The 20,130-nt window shown below is 37.4% G+C and overlaps 2 protein-coding genes across 2 annotated transcripts in view; one reads left to right on the top strand and one right to left on the bottom strand.

The window, feature by feature from the left end:
• Window positions 1–6,559, top strand: part of CSRP2 (cysteine and glycine rich protein 2) — a 30,678-nt gene extending 24,119 nt beyond the window's left edge. Inside the window, exons 4-6 of the mRNA XM_056798479.1 lie at window positions 4,835–4,964; window positions 5,504–5,597; window positions 6,183–6,559. Of these exons, the coding sequence (XP_056654457.1) occupies window positions 4,835–4,964; window positions 5,504–5,597; window positions 6,183–6,259 (301 nt within the window). The 3' untranslated portion in view covers window positions 6,260–6,559. The remainder of the gene's footprint in view (window positions 1–4,834; window positions 4,965–5,503; window positions 5,598–6,182) is intronic.
• A 4,031-nt stretch (window positions 6,560–10,590) lies between these two features.
• The window catches only part of ZDHHC17 (zinc finger DHHC-type palmitoyltransferase 17), a 114,050-nt gene continuing 104,510 nt past the window's right edge, over window positions 10,591–20,130 (bottom strand). The window contains exons 13-17 of the mRNA XM_001363772.5: window positions 18,311–18,404; window positions 17,590–17,673; window positions 16,574–16,731; window positions 15,623–15,717; window positions 10,591–13,568 (exon numbers count right to left, since the gene is read on the bottom strand). Coding sequence (XP_001363809.1) covers window positions 13,430–13,568; window positions 15,623–15,717; window positions 16,574–16,731; window positions 17,590–17,673; window positions 18,311–18,404 — 570 coding nt within the window. The 3' untranslated portion in view covers window positions 10,591–13,429. The remainder of the gene's footprint in view (window positions 13,569–15,622; window positions 15,718–16,573; window positions 16,732–17,589; window positions 17,674–18,310; window positions 18,405–20,130) is intronic.

The following is a 20,130-nucleotide window of genomic DNA, read 5'->3' as shown; positions in this document are numbered from 1 at the left end:
GATGCCACCTTGCTGACAAAAGTTTGTATGCTAAAAGCTCCATGAAGTAGATCCTATTATTACCCCCATTTTGCAGATGGAGAAATAGAGACTAAAATGTCCAATACTTCAAGTATTATACTTATAAGTTTATCTGACAAAATAGGACCATGAGACTAAATTTTTCTACCTGCTCAAAATGCCCGCTCCACCAAAGCCAAGACTATGTAATTGGAAATCTTGTGCCTTTGAACTACATTTTCCAGGAACTCACTGACTTCCTGTCCTTATATGCTGACATAGGCAGAAAATAAATAGGGTGATCTTCCGTGGCTAGGTCTCTTTACTTCTTGGGTCGGGACATTGGTGGAGTGGGCTGTTTGAATAGGTAGATTAGCCATGGGCACATGGTTTTATTTTGTTACTTTTTAATTTTGTTACTTCTAGTTATTATTAATAAATCTTATAAAATACAATATTTGAAATTATTTTTTATTAATTTATATAACATATTTTATATATCAATATTACATTATATTAATAAAATATTATATAATTATATTAAAATTTACAGTGTAAAAATTTAGATTAATAGACAATGATTTCAAGTCAGCTCTCTCCTCCAGTTGTCCCCCAGACACCTGCCTCTCTTCCTTTCCTGCTCCCAGAATGTCCTTCCCTCTCCTAAGGAGTACTGTCTCAGCCATCCCCCTGAGGCCCTTCCTGCCCCAGGAATTCTTCCTTAAACTCCCCCAGTTCCCACTGAATTCTTCCTTTTCTGTAGGTTATGCAGCACTTCTAGGCATCCTCTTCCATACCCATTATTCCTGGACTTAGCCATTAGCATTGCTGTTACAAAACTGTGCTACCTGGCCCCCAAGCCCCCAAGGGCCAGGATTTCATCCTCTCCTTCCTTTCTATTCCCCATTGTGGCTAGGCTCTACTTTTGGGAGGCACCCAAGACCCCAAGATTAACCTCGGATTTTAAGAAGGGTGAATCTTGATAAATTTGATCAGATTGGGTTGCTCCTGTTTGGCTGTGGCTGTAACCTGGCCCACCCTCTGATCCAATCACGACAATGGGCAGGTTTACTTTTGAGGGCAGAGGATGCTGGAGCCCACATGAGTCCCCAGTGCTGGACATTGTGGCATCCAGAAGACCCGCCTCTTGGCCAGAGTGAGGTCAGAGCCCTGTAACTGGAGGGGCTTTGAAAGGGGGTGTCACTCAGAATATCATTTGAGGTTGGAGAGGAAATTGGGCTTTTTTTAACTGGGAATTGAGAGTGAGAACAGTGTAGAGGCACAGCTTCTGAGCTTCAAGGAGGCTTAGAAAGGGATCTACCAGCTGTACTTGGCTAGTGACCTTTTCTTTCTCTGACCTGCCTTTTTATGATTTAATTAGTAATTATAAATTGAGATAAGAACTCAGTGGAATTGCTTATCAGCTCTGGAAGTGGGGAGAGAAGAGAGGAAGGAGAGAATAGGGGAGGGAGAGAAAATGAAACATGTAACCATGGAAAAATATTTTTTAAAATATAAAATAAAATAAACAAAGTAACAAAAAGGAAAAAAATAAATTAAGATATGGTCTCCAGAAAATTTAATCTTAACACCTTCCTATTCTAGACTACTACTATACTCAGCTGAGGAACTCAGATGACTTGTTTCATTCATTACTTGATGAAAACAAAATGACTACACTCCCCTCAATTTTTTTTGTTGTTTCTCCATTTTTCAGTCATGTCTGAAATGTCTTCATGACCCTATTTGGGGTTTTCTTGGCAAAGATACCAGAGTGGTTTGCCATTTCCTTCTTCAGCTCATTTGACAGATGAGGAAACTGAGGCAGAAAGGGTTAAGTGACTTGCCCAGGGTCACAGAGCTAATTAAGTGTCTGAGGCCAGATTTGAACACAGGAAGCTGAGTCTTCCTGACTCTGCCTACTATGTCATCTAACTGCCCTTCCACTCAATGGAAACCAGCTAAAGACTTACTAGTGGTAGTAGAAATACTCCAGGAATCCTCAAGGCTGTTTTCTCCAACAAGGCAGATCACAGCAGATCCAGTTGTGAAACTCTCTTTTCGGGACTGAAAAACAAAATCAAACCAGCCATTTCCATATACACGTGGAACAGAGAGAGAGGATTATATATGAAACTGGGAATCTCTATTACACAGAACTAGTCAAAAGTTCTTTTGTATTTTGTTGTTGTTTTGGTTACTGAGATTTCATCAGTATGGGGGAACTTCCAGGTGTGAGGAAATCTTCCCACTAAGGCATAACTTAACGTGGACAATTTATATTGTCTAAGAGAACCCCCTGGGGCATTGAGAGGTTTTCTATAAGGAAAGTAGGGGTCAAATTTGTATAAGCCTTTGCCTAATTTAAGGCTAGGTAATTCATTAGATTGTCTTTTAGCTACTAAAATGAAAAAAAAAAAAACCACATTTGCTTGGAAATAAAATATGCTCTGAACTCCCGTTAGTCACGCCTCTTAGTAGAGTTTCAAAGGGGAATAGGAATCCTAACGCTTCAAACACAATGGGCTTAGAAGTTTTTTCTTTGAACCTTTAATAGATGAGTCTCCCCCAAACTGTAGCTCTTTGATTTGTATCCCCCACCATATGGATCCTATTTTTGTTCACTCGAAGGAAATGATCTTTACAAGTGTTGGCAGTTTCCTGAGTGCCTTAAATTTGTTTTTATTGTTTGTAGCAATCCCTGGAAATCAGAGGTGACGAATTAGAGGGAGAAGCTTTTTCAATGCCATTTGTAAGGTGATCCAGTGTAAAAAAAATAAACATTTACAAAAAAAACAAAAGTTAGGACACTATCGCAGAGGGGACAAAGATGACAAATGGTGCAAACCTTCTTCTTGAGCCAGTTGTTTGTTTCCACAATTGCCAGCGGAAGTCCTGATATTGATAGGAACTCCTCCTTATCCTTCCTTAGAAAGTTGGAAGTTACTTTGAACTGTATACAGGATACAAGGTCACTTTTGCAACAAAAAAGTTAAAAAAATCCTCTGAAGCCTGGCACTGGTTTCTAGAAAAGACTGACTTTAGGACTGAAGTCGGAAATTTTTGTTTTTATTTTCTACAAATGTCTTATTAATGTTTTCTTTTTTAAATTGATATCCCTTCTCACTTTCCCAGTTGTTTTTCAGTAGTTTCAGTAGTGTCTGACACTTTGTGACTCCATCATCATTTAACCCTGTTGCCTCAGTTTCTCCTTCCATCAAATGAGCTAAAGAAGGAAGTAGCAAACTTCTCCAGTGTCTTTGCCAAGAAAGCTCCAAATGGGGTCCTGAAAAGTGGGACACAGTTGAAATGACCAAACAACATAATCATAATTGGATACTTCCACTCATTAGGTTTTGGGCAAACTCTTTAAAAAAAAAATGCAGTTTTATTCTTATCTTTTATTTTTACGTCAACTACACTTCACAATATATCTCCTCTTGGGGTGCCATCCTTTACAATAAAGAATTAAAAAACTTTTAAAAAAAAATGATAGTTCAGTAAAACCAATACATTAAAGCAGTCTGGCATTATAAGCAGAGTTCAACACTCATGGTCCCTGGCTTTTGCAAAAAATTAAAAAAGGAAAGAGAAAAGCAGCTAGATAGCTCAGTGGATCTCCAGGCCCAGAAATGGGAGGTCCTGGTTTCAAATGGGCCTTCAGACACTCCCAAGCTGTATGACCTTAGGCAAGTCACTTAACCCCTCTTGCTTTACTCCTTACCACTGTTTAGCCTTGGAACTGATACTTGTATTGATTTTTTTTTTTAAACCTTTACCTTCCATCTTGGAGTCAATACTGTGTATTGGCTCCAAGGCAGAAGAGTGGTAAGGGCTAGGCAATGGGGGTCAAGTGACTTGCCCAGGGTCACACAGCTAGGAAGTGGCTGAGGCCGGATTTGAACCTAGGACCTCCCATCTCTAGGACTGGTTCTCAATCCACTGAGCTACCCAGCTGCCCCCTTGTATTGATTTTTAAGACAGAAATTAAGTTTTTGTTTTTGTTTTTTAAACCCTTACCTTCAGTCTTGGAGTCAATACTGTGTATTGGCTCCGGGGCAGAAGAGTGGTAAGGGCTAGGCAATGGGGGTCAAGTGTTTTTGTTTTTTTAAAGCCTGCTCTTGTTTTTTCTTTGGATTCAAACTTACATATTATTCCTTCCCAGTATTGGATTTCTATTGTTATTATTCAGAATTTCCATTTCTTTTGTTGTAGTAATGGTGACTTTTCCTAGTTTTGCTTGCTTCACTTTGCATGAGTCCTGATCTTTCTGCAAGTTTGTGTCTTTCCATACTTTTCTGTATTGATTATGTATAATTAGAATCTGCTCCCCAGGACTCTAAGTCCCAGCATCCCACTTTCATTCTCACATTTTGGAGATAAAGTTTGGGGTGACCCCACCTCTCTTCCCCCCACCCCCCATAATGTGGCTGGGAAAACTTCTCTTTACTCAGGCTTTTCCTTCTGCCCTTTTATTTCTTCTCCTTCAAGTAGTAAATCTTATAAAATATAATACTTGGAGTTATTGGATATCAATTTCAATCTTACAATTCTAATCATCGCATCTAGAGCATAATAATCCTTTACATCCATGTAGCCCCAATTTGTCAGTGAACCTCTTCTTTGTTACCCATTCTTTTCGATTACCCAAAAAGATGCTGCTGTCAATCTTGGGGCATATCAAAGACCTGCCCTTTTGTCACAGACTTCCTTGGAGTCATCAGAGAGTGGTGACACTTCAGTCACTTGCTTGGCATAGTTCCATAGTTCTTCAGGTGCCTTTGGGGAAATCTGACCTGGCTTTTTTTCCTCCCCTCCCCTCTTCTCCTGTAAGTGTGCAGCCTCACAGGCCCACCACAAATCCAAACACTTCCAAATTTGCTCAGAAATTTGGAGGAGCCGAGAAGTGTTCCAGATGCGGAGATTCCGTGTATGCGGCAGAGAAAGTAATAGGAGCAGGGAAGGTAAGATGCTTCCTGGTCTTTTCTCAACCTCCCCTACTTTTTCCAGGCAGACTTTTCAACTTGTTGATTTGAGACTGGTGGAACATTCCCACAGAAATTTCTTCTAGGTGGTTAGAGATGGTATGCTAAAAATAATAATCAATTCATTTATTCAATAGTATTAGTAGAGCTCTCCTTTATAGGGCACTTTAAGGTTTGCAATAGTCTTTATGTGTTATCTCATTTGAGCCTCCCCACAACCTAGTGATTCAGGGCTCTTATCTTCCCCATTTTGCAGATAAAAAAGGCTGAGGTGGAGAAAGGTTAAGTTAATGACTCAGTCACCCAGCAAGACTAGTGTCCAAGGCAGAATGAAATCAAGTGTCCTTTGTAGATAAGGAAGGACTGATGATATCATGACATTGGGGCCACGGTGCCGGTGCCGGTACCGTGGGAATGCTGGGATGGAGATGAGATGACTGGATTTCAGAGTACACCTCTCTAGCCAGCTCCCTAAGCTTGCTTTTCACTTAGGTCACTCATCTCTTTGTCTTCTCTAGCCTTGGCACAAAAATTGTTTCCGATGTGCCAAATGTGGAAAGAGCCTCGAGTCAACGACTCTGACAGAGAAAGAAGGGGAAATCTATTGCAAAGGTAAAAAAGACGGCATGCTTCTTAGCCACTGGCTTGTTAACAGATGAGTTACTAGTACTCAGAGAAATGCTCCACACAGGTTCTCCCTGGAACTGAAAGATGACAGGATACAAGCCCTTGTTTGTCTGATAGCATGCAGCGGACAATGAACGTGGCCTCAGTATTTCCAAAAGAGGGAATTCGTAAATTTGGAGAAGGTGGAGCAGGCTGCTGAATGGGTCCTGGGAAAACAGAGCCAAAGAGCCTGGTGGTAGTTAAAAGACCAGAGATCACCTAATCCATGTCAAGATAGCTGCTTCTTCCTATTTCAGGTTTAAAGAAAGTTTGAATAGGTGTCCACACACACACATACACTCACGCACGCATACTGTTATCCTCACTATGCTAGGAATGGAATTCTGATAATCACACACTGGTTTATTTGGGGTGAAGCACTCACTACATGGTCTTATAATATCCCCATCTTGGAATTCTTGGGCAAATTGATACACTTTGGGGTCTTGGGATGGTGGAATTAAATTCTTAAAAAGATCTTAACAAAACTTGATGGCTTTATCCTTCATTAATCAACCATACTTCTTCTAGGTTGCTACGCAAAGAACTTTGGACCAAAGGGTTTTGGTTACGGCCAGGGAGCAGGGGCACTCGTCCACGCGCAGTAAAGGATAGGATGTCGAAGGCAGCGAGAACCACAACGCCAAGCACTGAGACTTCGTATCAAGGCACAGAGAATCTCTTAATACTAAACTACTGTGAAAACTTCCAACTCTACCAACAATACCAGCATTTGTGTACTGTTTGTTACTATGTATTATGGAGACACTAATTTGTAGGAGGAAAGCATTACATTGACTCTTTATGCTTTAGAACATATTTACTCTGATTTTAACTATATAGCAATTGACTAGCTTTTTTTTTTTAACACCTTTTGCTCTTTAAATAAACTTTTGCATTGCTTCTGATCTCCCATTGTATTTTTTCCAAAAACTTTTTGATGATTTTGGGAGGGAAATGTCAACCACCCCCTCTCTTGCTTCCTCATTATCAAAAAGGTTTTTGCCTCGTGTCCAAAGATTTTTATGATTTCTGCAGACCATATGATGTAAAGCTAGAAAGGAAATTTAGAGACTGTCTTAGTGTAGTGGTTCTTAGATTTCAAGGCTTGTGACTTCAGGGGACAGAATCTGACTATGTGACTGATTTTGTTGGATAAAAAGCATTTTCTTGCAGCCTCTTGACCTCTCTGCTGGTATGGAGGTCTTGTTTGACAGAAAGTTCTAACTGTTGCCAAATTTTTAACTTCCTCTATCTCTTTTTGTTTTAATGACTCCTTAGCCTCATCTAATTTTTGCTTTAGATCCCTGATCTGGTCATCCTTTTCCCTCTGCTGTTCTGAATTTTTGTCATGCAAGTAAGTTGCAGGGTCCCTCAGTTCTTGCAAAGAAAGAGATTCAAATGTGGGGCAAAAACCCTTAAAGAAAGTTCTAAATGTGCTATGACATCCCCATAAGAATTATCTTCACATATGGTGTTGCTTGTTCACTATCCTGAAGATATCCTGAAATGGACCCTGCATTCTCCAGGAGCCTATCTAAATAGATGGAAGGGTGCTCTTTGGAGTCTTGCCTAATTCGCTCAAATTTGCCCCATGCATTTGGGTGAACAAAGAATTACTTAATTGCTTCCAGTAAATCTTCCCTAGCTTTTTTGAAGTAAGTTAAGTTCTGGGGTCTAGAAAATTTGATGTCACTGTGGTATTCTGGCCAGCTGGTAAGATTTACATCCTCTCTCATCTTTCTAAGAAATTGGGCTTGCTCTTTGGAGTACATAATTCTTACAATAAAAATTCAGTATCCTCAAAATAATGGCTCAAAAAGTCTAAAGGCCTGTTTCAGCTCCTTCAGACATTTGAAAGGTTCGGTGCAAAAACAGGGCATTCATTTATGAAGTGCCTCCAAGTTCTGGGCTGAAAATGACTTGTGAACTTTCATATGCACAATGCCTGAATTTAGTGTTATCTTTGCAAAATCCTGCAGAGACATGATCTTTTGTGTCCCTGCAGCCCAAGGATTCTGTGTTGGTTTGCTTGTCTACCATTGTTTTCTCTGTGCAGAACCCACAGTCAAAGCTGTTTATATAACTTCCCCATTGCCATTGTCTTTGCTTGTATCCGTGTTTGTCATAGTGTCCTTTCCCATCTCCAACTTGTCTATCTTGGTCATGAAGTCTAGGTACATTTATGTCATGGAAGCCATTTGGGAAAGCACTCCCTCTACTTTATTATCAGTGTTGTCACCCTTGCCAATGATTACTCTAAGTCTCCTTTTTATAATGTTGTAGACTTGCCATGCCATCATTACAGACCCATAAATGGCAGGAACCATTGGCCATAGGGTTGTTATCTTGAATGTTATTTGCTCCCAGTACTTAGTCACATTCAGTACTGTCCCTGTAACATCAGGAATGATGTTAGTTATCATCCCAAAAAGTGAATAGTAAATGTGTACCATTATCAATAGCACTAGGCAGGTCCACAATATCTTTTGGTACATTTTGTATATGACTGTACCCCACCTTCACTGCTGTTTCTTGTACAAGACTCCTCACAGGAAAAAAGTTTTTCCTACTGAGTATTGTTCACAGGATTCTATATAACAAGTTGGCTACCCCTCTCCCCAGTCACTCCTAACTGCCAATGGTGAATTCTTGTTCTCTAACTGGGGTGCCACTTGTAATTCAGGGATTAGGAGAAGGGATAGTGATGATGGAGAGAAAGAGGGAATGGGGTTGAGAGTGAAGAGATCCTTCTCCCTTCCTTTGAGGGGAGATAGCCAAATCCTGTCTCCTTGAAAGGGAAGTACGTCTCCCCAGAGAATGTTTCCTGGAAAATGGAGGAGACTAGCAAGGGAAGCCTTAGTGAGATGACAAGATGCCCCACTGAGGTCCAATCTATCCTTGAGAGGCAAGATGAAATCTTATGCTTCTGCTTTCCCCAGGGACATCAACTATAAGTCCCTTTCAGGATCTCAAGGCTACTCCACAGCCAAGAAGAGATGTCAATTCCTTGTGTCAGGCAATGTTGAATCCCTGAGATCTAGAAGTCAATCCCCCTTTGGGGAGAGGTGTGACTCTCCCCAAATCTTCAGTCCCCTTAATTATGTTGGTTAGAGGCTGATCCAGACCTAAATCTTGAATAAAAGGTGATTTATTGGGGTTCAAACAGGGAAGGGGTGGCAAGGATATTAAGCAGGAAAGTGGGTAAACATGGAAGCCCTACAGTTAACCCCTCTCACAGATTGGCCCTCCAAAGTCTAGGGGTTCAAGACTTTTCAGCCTTGATCCCTCTTTCTTGCCAACTGCCTGTTAGTCCCTACTCTTAGGCTATCTAAAACTTGAATATAGGAGTCCAGGGACAGGTAAAGGAGAGACAGAGAGAAATCCTTGGAAGGGATCTGTGGACAGCTCTCTTCAAAAGTCCCAGTCGACAAATCCACTGAGGACTTTAGACTACTGGCCTTAAGAGTTGAGTGAGAGGTCTCCAGATCTCCAGAGAGAGACAGGCTTCTTCTTAGCCTAGGAAATCCACCTCCCTCCTCAGGCTCCCAGCTGGAAGTGAGTGGCCATTTGGATCTCCAAGCTTCTGATTCTCCTGGAATTCTGAGTTTTTTCTCCTTGCTCCTCCCCTACTCTCTCTTCAGCTAGTCTATGTCAGACTGTTCTCATCTGGATGTGGACTATCTCTTACCTTACACTCCTTAAACCCCACTGTCCACCCCACCACCTCCCTCTTACTGTAGAGGGCAATAATCCCCATCCTCTCAGTTCCTTGGGTTCACAACCTACAAGTCATCCTGGCTTCCTCACTATTTATCACCTTCCTCCCCATCCCAAGGTGTTGCCAAAGCCAGTGGATTTCACCTTTACATCTCTCCAATGTTCCCCTTCCTTCTCCAATTTTGACACTGCCACTAGAAGTGCCTGGAGTATTGCAGTAGCCTGCTGATGGCTCTGCCTTTCCTGTCTCTCTAAAGCAATCCATTTTCCATTTAGTCACCAAAATGATATCTTAAATGCAGGTCTGACCATGCCACCTGCTGCTCTAGTGGCTTCCCATTGGCCAGAGGACCAAATATAATGCTTTTTTTTGGCATCTAATGCCTTTCATAACCTAGTCCCCCCCTTCCTTCCCAGCCTTTTTACACATACTTCCCAATGCATATGATTGCATCCAATGTCACTGGTCTCCTGGCTAGTCCACGAACAAGACAGTCCATTTCTCCGCTCTGGCTGTCCTCCATAAAATGCTATTCCCGCCTCCACTTCAAATACTTACCTTCCTGGCTTCTCTTTTAAGTCTCAAGTAAAATCTCACATTCTACAGGATTTTCCCCCACTCCTCTTAATTCTAGTGCTTTTCTTCTTGTATTTCCCATTTACCTTGCATATGGCTTGTTTGTATGATGTCTCCACCATTAGATTATAAGGTCTTTGGGGATAAGGGTTGTTTTTGGCCTTTTATTTTGGATTCCCAGGACCCAGGATGTTGCCCAGCACACAGAAGGCTCTTAGTCAATGGGATTTTATTCCAAAGTGAAAATGTGCTTGGTTCTATCTTCACTAATAGGATTCTATTAGCTACCAGATAAGGGGTAAGATAGTACTTTCACTTTCATTGCTTCTACTATACTTCTATTAACTCAAGATATTTTGGGTTGCCTTTTTCACATCTGGAAAAGCTATGGTTTGAACTAGACCTTAATTTTTGGGACATAGGTTGAAAAGTCCAGGGACTCTGAATGGCATCATGATTTCATGAATGACAACAGCAATCTAAAATCCTCACACACACACACAAAATTTATTCTCAGCTTCATAAATATATAAATGTGAGAATTACATATATTGGTCCTTTTAGATCCATCCTTCACTTAGCTTGGCCAAAGAAATCATAGTGAATATTGGGAGGAAATATAATAAAATGATAAGGCAAAGATATATTTAATAGTCAATATTTATTTTGATTAATAATTTACAAAAATCTGACATATTTAATTTATGTAAGGAGAGCTAATTTATTAAACATTTTACAGGGTTTTTGTTCCACAATGTAACACAACAAGATCCTGACAGTAGTAAAATAATACTTGGCACAGTTATAAATAAACAAAATATAAAACCAAAATATCCATAGCTAAGATGTAGTGATGCAGTATTGTGCACATTAGTATCTCAAATTAACTAGGGTGGGCACAAAAACATAAAAACCTTCAAAGAAACAATACACATTCAGGGCTGAGACTGACTAAATTCCTACTTACTTAAAATGTGTCCAATGCAGCTGATCTGAACTAATTGTGGTCTGGATCAACTTCACACAAAATTCTTAAGTGGGTAAGTGGGTTCCCTACAAATAAGGCCCCTAAAATAATTATGTGGATGGTACATTGCTGCATAGTTGGCTCTTGACCTTCTGACCATTTCAAAATTAGCGATCTCACTGTATTTTAAGCTGAAAGATAAATGTCAGCATCTGCCCTAAATCCAGAATATTTTTCTAGGTACTTGTGAATTCAATGGACGTTTCTATTATTCTGAAAGACAAGTTCATCTAGTCTTTTTTTTTAAACATATAGAAAGAATATTGTACCACAGAGAAAGAAAGCCCATGGTAACAATATTCATCCAAATTTGGTCAAACCACTTACATTTATACACTGTTTCTCAACCATTGATAAAAATGTAAAAATTGCAACTGAGTCTTTATGTGAATTGACTCAAAATATAAAAAGTTAAATAAATTCTAGCATTTTATAAATAACTTTTGAATTAAAAAAATTATCTGAGGTTTCCCCCCAGTGAATAATTAAAAATAGCAGAGACATTTTAAAAATTCACCAGTTGCTTGACCTTCTATGACAAAATGGTACAGCTCTGTTGCCACCCCTCTACCCACCTCTTCCCTTTCTAAAAATAAAATATAGTTGTTGATTTTCCAATATTAAAACTTTCAGGTTTAAAGGTTCATTTTTGCTGTGTGTCTTGTGATAAAAGAAACAGCTAGAGGAAAAAATGGTACTTGCAAATACTGAACATTAACTATTTACAATTTCACTGCTCCTCTTACTAAGGCAAGGGGCGGGAATACCACTAGATTGCTTTAATACCTGTAATTTCCATATTACAGGAAATGCTAATTTTACCAAGCATAAGACATGCAGTGAACTTGCGGGGTATAATGCCTATTCACAGCAATACTGAACATCACTAGAAGCTCATTAGATATTTTCCTATTCTTTTTGGTTGGATAAAATGAAATGAACAATTTTAAATATACTACCACACACACTCACAAAGAGAAAACTATTTGATAAATTATTTATGTACAGATACACATTCTTTACACTGGTCTAGGATCTGTTATTAGCCTCCCCTCCCTCCCACCCCTCCCCGTTTCTTCTCACAGGTTTCTCGAACCACTAGTTTGCTACAGCACTTAAGAGGACCCAACCAAGTCTCACTCTGTAAACAATAGTTAAGAAAGCAGTGAATTAGGTTCACCATGAGTATACTGAAATGCTGTAACCAAAAATGATCAGTGCATCACATCGAACAGTAAAAAGCCTTTCTGAGATTCTTTCAGATAGCTTGAAAAACTTTAAAAAATATATTCAACTTGTGTACATTTAGCTATATCTGGGGGCTAAATTCCACTTGTTGATAAGTCATAGTTATCAGAATGTACCATTTGGGTTTCTATAATTCATATAGGCAATTTGCAGGGATGATACCCTTTTTCTGAATTTCATTATTATGCCTACAATTTATATTGCAACATGGAACTAAAAGGAAAGAAAGCCATTTCTTTAGGTCACGGAGCTTCTTTACTCACTTCTTTGATTCTATTTATGTGGTTTTCATTGAAAAATGTCACCTTTCCTTTTTTTTTGGTAGTTTTTTTTGTTTTTATATTTAGCCTATTTCTAGTATTCAGGTAACATAATTTTGAAAAACTGTTGCTATGATATTCAACATATCAAAATAAATTCCAATTTATTGTTCATTGGATCATATCTTCTAACATCCATTCAGAGGCATCATGCACTGTGTAAGGGCGTGTATGCTAAAACAAAGGAAACGGTACTCATGCAAGGTATTATCAAACCACACAACCTCAGAAAAAAAGTGTTTACAATTATTTCACTGTCCTATAAAGAGATCAGCTTCATATCAGCCAACAGGAATAAACCACACGCAGCACGATTCTTGCGAACATTATTTTCTTGTGTTGTTCATTCTTCAATAGCAATCTTACAGTGGATCCCCAAAAGAATGACATGATTTTCATCATAGTCTTCAAACATACATTTTTCAAAATATTTCATACTCAAGTGAATTAAGGCCCCACCACTAGAACTAAATGCAATGCTATCAACCTGCATTATCAAATATAGTATTTTATTTCAAATCTTAACTTCACTTGAGGAGCATTTCTGATCTGTGCAGCATCCATCAACTTTTTAAGCAAGTCGTGCTTCTTGTGTGTAGTATTACAACAATAAAAACCAAAAAGGTGAGGACGCGGTGAATTCCCACATTTAGACGAGTCATATCCTGTTGATGGTCTTTCTCCTTCTTTTCAGCAGTGGCAGTGCATTCTGTCCACGTTCGCTTTTATGATAAAGCTGACGAAGAGAAGGTGCTGTAAGATTCAGGGTTAGCCCTACACAGAGCATGCTATTGTTCGAAGGGTGTGGATTCGAGTGAGAGAGAAACAGACAGACACGATTTCCAGGCATCGCTCAGAGAAGACTTGCTCACAGGACAAAGGGGTGCTACACAAGCTGGTAGCCAGATCCTGAAATTTGGTCGTACTCTATCGTATACTGTCTAGTCCAGTCCACAATGACAGGACGGAAGAGGCCACAGCATCGGAATTCAAAGAAGTCTATAATGTTTCTTAGACAACCATGGCTAAAAAAAAAATGCAAAAGCAAAAAAATGTCCATTAGTGTATTACTTCACTGCAAGAGCCTAAAGCATTGCCCTATTGTCAGGCATTTTTTCTAACCTTTAAGAAGATGTCTATTACTAAATAAAACAGAACACGGAATTATTACAATGACAAACATGAGCCCAAAGACAACAGAAAATGGGCAGTATGTGGGGAGATTAGAGGCATCTAACACTGCATAAACTACCCGATGTAGGGAGGGTGAGGGTTAGTTTTGTAGAACTACTTTCTCTTTTTCTACCCTTATAAAATTTTTTGTTACAATGGATGGTTCTCTGAGGAGGGAGAAAGGGATAAATCTGAAAATGAAGATTATATAAAATTAAAAGTTACCAATTTTTAAAAATGTGTATTGTGTGTTATAGCTGTTAAGACAAATTTCCTTATGCTCAACAGCTGATCATGGTAACTACTCAAAGGTAGATGACTTGGTTAAAGGAGAACCCTTTTAGGTAAAGAAAAGATTTTCAGGCAGGTCTTGTAGTTACTCTCAAAATGTAGCCTCATACCATTCTAGGAGGCAAGGGGGTAAAATGGAAAGGGTATTTGGATTTCAGAAGTCCTAGACTGGAGGTCTTTTCTGCATGTGACACTGAATAAGTCACTTAAACTAAATCTCCATTTCCTTAACTATAAAAGAAGAATTTTATTTTTACCAAACTATCCCACAGGATTGGCTGAATTGGTAAGAAGCAAGAATTGGTGAGATAATGTATGGTACACAAAGGGCTATACTATGCTATTGTAAGCTATTTTTATTTTTTTCCTTCTTTCTTTGAAAATCTAGTCCATCAAAAAGCAACTGCTAAACCAGGTCAACCAAAATGGACAGTTTATGGCTATACTGTTTATGTTACCTGACTGCTATTAACAAAGACAAAGCCAATTATGATATGTCTGTCTATTAAGTCATTTGCAAAATTCAATTTTATCCATTTTTTTGCTAGTTTAATAGGTATATGGCAGTGCCATAAAGAGTAGTCCTATAAATGTCTTTAATACTTATATTGCTTAAAGTGCTACTTCAAAAATAGTTGCAGGGAGAAGCTAGGTGGCTCAGTGGATTAAGAACCAGGCCTGGAGAAGGGAAGTCCTAGGTTCAAATTTGGCCTCAGACACTTCCCAGCTGTGTGACCCTGGACAAGTCACTTAACCCCCTTCTGCCTTGGAACCAATACATAGTATTGACTCCAAGAGGGAAGGTAAGGGTTTTAATAAAAATTAAAAAAAAAAATTAATAGTTGCACAACAGCTTTCCCCCAAGTTACTAAATTATTGGTTTGGAGAAAAATCCCAATGTATAAGTGAAAAAAAAATTTGCAAGGATATTAGTAACTGAAGGAAATAAACTTCTTCAAGTTTAGAGAAAATGTATAAATCAAAGTATGCAGAAATATGCTACCTGGAAGATAATTAAAAGAAGGAAAATGAAAAGAAACAGAAGTACAAGAATATGGATGTTTCAAGCTCTAAGTTACAACACTGTGTAAATCAAATCACACCTCCCACCCCATCCCCCAGATGTCTCAGGAGCACTAAAGTGCTTTATCCTTTGTTAATTTTCTTCTCGGAGGTTTCCTAATTTTTGGTTTTTGTTTAAAGGGAGAGGCAGACAGAAATACAACAAAGCAGAATTGAATTCCAAGAGTCCAAGCTAACAGCAACATAATGGAATTAATTCATTTTTACCAAGGCTGTAACCAAGGTTACTGACAGGAGCATAAGATTTGAATTTATTTCTGCTAATAGGCACCACAAATTAAATGCAAGGAATTCTAAAGGGAAATTTTCTCAAAATAGTAGAAGTATTTCTGCAAGAAATTTTAGACTACAATAGGATGGGGAAGAAGTATTCCCATGGAAAAGTGAATTTGCAATGTTATGGTTTACAATTCAGTTTCAGAAATAAATTCCTGGATATTAAATTATCTACAGGGAGTCTGCTAAACAGTCAAAAAAACTTCTATCTAGCAAAATTAAGGCAATCATCCAAAATACATTACTATTTGCTTACTTGAATGGGCTTTCAATAGATGTTGTTGTAACTTTAAAGTGCTTATATCTTCTTGCATTCATCCTTTCATTTGTAGTAATGCCCAAACATGATATCTATGAGATGAGAAAGAAAAAAAGTAAATTATTAATTTATCTGAACATTTAAATAAATCTTTGATTAATGAACAAGGATTTCTTAAAGTGTTTAATTAACATGGAGGCACTGGATTAGGTGTAGAGGATATAAAAGCTAAACATGCTGACCTCAAAGAACTCATACTCTACGCACACAGAAGACTAAATACCAACTACAGACAATGATAATGAGTACTTTTGGGGAAACAGGTACAAAAGCAACTGGGGGATTAGAATAGGTTTCTTGTTAGAGGTGGTTCTTAAGCAGATCTTATAATCAGTCAATTAATTAACAAGGTAAGTTAAAGCCAGGTTGTGATAGGCTTTAAAAGCTAAAAAGAGAAGCTTACATTTAACCCTAGAAGCAAAAGAAAGCCTTTGGAACTGACCAAATCAGAAAATGGTGTAACCAAATCTATGCTTAAGGAGATCAAGAGATCAAAAGACCTGGGTTTGAATCCTGCCTTGGATATTCAGCAGTTTTGCTGTCTTTGGCTAGTCATTTAATTTCTTTAAGGTTCAATTTCCTCAACTGTAGCCACTGGGACAGCAACAGAATCAGCATGTGAATTCCTGAGAAGAGGGAGAGTCTTGCTTTTCTAGTTTGTATCCCTAATCCTAATGGAGTACTTGGCAAATGGTAAGCATTCAATAATGGACATTCATTCATTCATTCATTCATTCATTCATTCATTCTCACTCATAATAATGTTATGAGAAAATAGTTTTACAAGTCTGAAGCATATAAATAAAAATTATTATTAGATGGCCATAACTATCCTAAAGAGTTTCCCAGTAGCACAGCATTATATCACAGTGAATGGCTTTCTCATACCTGATACATCTGACACATGAGTAATACAGCTACCCACATGAAGTGAAAAATACTGTTCAAGAACATCCAAAACATCCAAGGTGAACATGTGGCAATTTGAGTAATATATGTCCAAAATCCATCCTTTGTGTAAGTAGTCTCACAGTGGATGCCCCAATCTATAATCAAAGCAGAAACATGGATTCACTAAACACTTGCTTGGCACTGTTCTGAAGATATTATCAAAAAGGATATTTTTATTGATTTTTTTCATGAACAATGCATGTGTCTATTGCTAATAAAAATAGCTTGATATATTCATGGGCAAAGCAGTAAAAACTATAGCTAGAGAATAGAAAGTATTTAAAACTGCTGTTATTCCTCTTTTTCATGCAATGACAGTTTTGATTTGAGTTGTGTACATGCAACACTTGGAAAAAGGTTGCAATTTTGTTTTCTTTCAAGCTTGCCTAAGAGTCTATTAACTTATAATAAAGAGAAAGGAAAAGGTTTTCACTTGCTCATTATGACAGCCACTTCTAAGGAAAGCCTTTATACCCTTCCTTGACTTTTTTATTGGGACCATGTCTCTAACTATCTTATCTATGAGGTGCTACTTATTTGTTTTGAGAGCTGACTTGAGGTTTGAAAAAAATGTAAAATACAAACTTTATTCTATTTATGTTACCATAGTGAAATTTTTGCAAGAGTTATGGTACATAAACTTTAGTAATGAACAAATAGTTTAATAATACGGACAAATGAAACCTAATAGTAACTAAGAAAATACTTGGAAATTTAACTTTTAAGAGAATAAGACTGGGAACAGCTAGGTGCTCAGTGGATTGATACCCAGGCATGGAGATGAGAGGTCCTGAGTTCAAATTTGACCTCAGATACTTCTTACCTATGTGACTCTGGTCAAATCACTTAATTTCCATTGCCTAACCCTTCTACCTTGGAACCAATACACAATATTGATTTTCTAAGAGGGAAGGGAAGGGTTTAAAAAAGAGAAAAACCATATTTATACTCACAAGAAATACAACCATAAATCATCCAGCAGATCATAAAGAGCAAAAAGAATAGATAGCCCATGAAGTAACGATGGTTGCCTGCTCCTAGGGAGTAACACAAAAGTAATCAATTTCCACCAGTAAAAAGAAAATCAAACACCGATGAAGAGATGGATAGATTTTCTTGGCACATAAAACAAAATGGAGATGGTTCATAGCAACCACTGAAACAGTTACGCTACATTACAGCAATATTTTTTTTTAAAACAATGGTCTTTAACTGAAGGCTCCCAAAGTAATAAGAAACTTTCATTATTACAAAAAATACAACCATAACATTTATAATAGAAAAATATTCCTAGTAAAGCAAAGAAAAAAAACACTCTAAATATTCTGTCTTGGTTTTTTTGGTGTGGAGGAGGGTGGTTAAAGTAAACGAACACTCTTCAATCAGAAAATCTCTAGCCACGTTTCCTTTTTTTTTTTAAGAAACCCTTACCTTCTGTCTTAGAATTCCAAATACTCACTAAGATGCCTTAGGTAGGATAACCAGGAAAAGGGTATGTGTTTGGGTGGGGTAGGGGACAGCAGATAAAGAGAGGGCCTAATAGCTCAGTTTATCTATAATAAAGAAGGAGGTGGGAGTAGATGATCTCTAAGAAACCTATGTAATAGCAATTCTCTTCAAAGGCTTGTTAAATTAAAATGAACAACATATTTAAATAATTACCAAGATGCTTACCTACACAATTACCCACCCATGGGCAATGATGATCAAATTTTGCTATACACCGATTGCATACACCACAATGTTTGGACCTCACTGGCTTCCGTATCTGTTAAAAGGTATATTTTAAAGTAGAATTAAAATAGGACCTATATTTAAGAAAAGGGAAAAGCTCAACATTTTATTTTATTTACTCTGGAAAAAATACAAATATGAACAAAAATATATATCTGATGTCAAGATTTTTAGCTGATAAAAACAAAAGAAAATCACTATAAATTGGTATCACAAAATTCTAATTTACTCAAACCAAAAGATTGTCAGCTGGGAACATCAGGGCAAAGCTCATCTAAACTCACCAAGAGCTTGGCACAGTGCTATGAACCCAGTTAATGAATAAAAAGGGAAAGAGTTTGCTGTTATAATTTTACAAAATTTATCCACATCTCTCAACTTTTACATGATAAAAACATACCAAACTTGTGAACTGTTTCTTGATAAAAATAGTGTTGAAATTTGTTTGCACTTTTGTTAGTGGGCAACTTTTGTTAGTTAGTTTACACTTTAATAAAAAATTGAGAATGAAAAAGGAAGAAATAAAAAGCCCTGTGAGGATATATAAAAGTCCAACTGAGTCCAAGTCACTAAAAACACAAATGTTTTCTTAATAACAAGAAGTAACAAATCTTGCAACAAAAATATTTGACATATCTGCTTCCTATTCCTTGCACTCCTAAGACCTAAACCTAAAAAAGCAGCATTTCTCCTGCTGAAGCACCCAGACTCAGATTTCAGTAGGCAAGAAAATAGTCTATTACTTAGCGATTTTTATGACACTATATGAAGCTGAGAGTACTCCCAAAAAATACTGGCAAATATGAAGCCATCACAAAAAATAATGGTAAAGTATGTACATGAACCACTTGTTCTGAAAAGGTTGGTCTCTGGTAGTAATAATACTTACAATAGGATGATGTTTACTACTAATGAATGCCAAAATCAAATTTTACTTATGATGCTTTTTTACTAATGTTTGATAAAAGTATTGATAAGACAACATTAAATTGGAAGTGGTTTTTAAATTATTTTGCTATGACAAGAATGAGTGAGATAAATAAAATAAGTTGTTTTTGGCATCGTGGTGGACTAAATAATGAAATGCACCAAGGAAAAACTTGGATATAAAGATCCAAATTTACAAAATAAATTAAAATTTGGTTCTTTTAAAAAAATGCAAGGTTTTTTGGTGGCTGTGCTAGGTACAATGGGGGAGATGATGGGCAAAACAGTTTCTCTGTATTTATTTAATCATTTACTCTGGAAAAATACAAATATGAAAAAAAAATGACTATCTCTGATGCCAAGATTTTCAGCTGACAAAAAAAAATGCAAGAACTATTGTAAACTAGTATCATAAAATTCTAATTTCCCCAAAACGAAAGATCAAAAAGCTGAATTAAAAAGATGAAAAAATTAATAAGCTGATAAGAAAAAACCTATGCAAAAATAAAATACCAGTCAGTGTGACAACATGTTACAAAAGAATTACAAGTGAAATGTCAGGGAGTCCAAAAGAGGGAATGGTCACAGCTGGATGAGGAAAGGTTTCTTGAAAGAAGTGAAATTTGAAGGAGAGCAAGGATTTCAGTCAGCAATAAATGAACATTTCTGCTATTATAATAAACAAGTTTTTAATTTTGCTATCACAGAATTCATTAAACCAATTTAAAATAATGAATTCCTACTATTTAATAGCCAACAGAAAGTTTCATTCTTGCCAGTATTTGTTTTTGAAAAATTAATTCATGTCAAAATACTGTATAAATAATTTGTTC

This window comes from Monodelphis domestica, chromosome 5 (genome assembly GCF_027887165.1).
Source record: "Monodelphis domestica isolate mMonDom1 chromosome 5, mMonDom1.pri, whole genome shotgun sequence".
Taxonomy (NCBI): Eukaryota; Metazoa; Chordata; class Mammalia; order Didelphimorphia; family Didelphidae; genus Monodelphis; species Monodelphis domestica.
The sequence above is the reverse complement of the archived record's forward strand: the minus strand, read 5'-3'. Positions and strand labels throughout refer to the sequence as shown.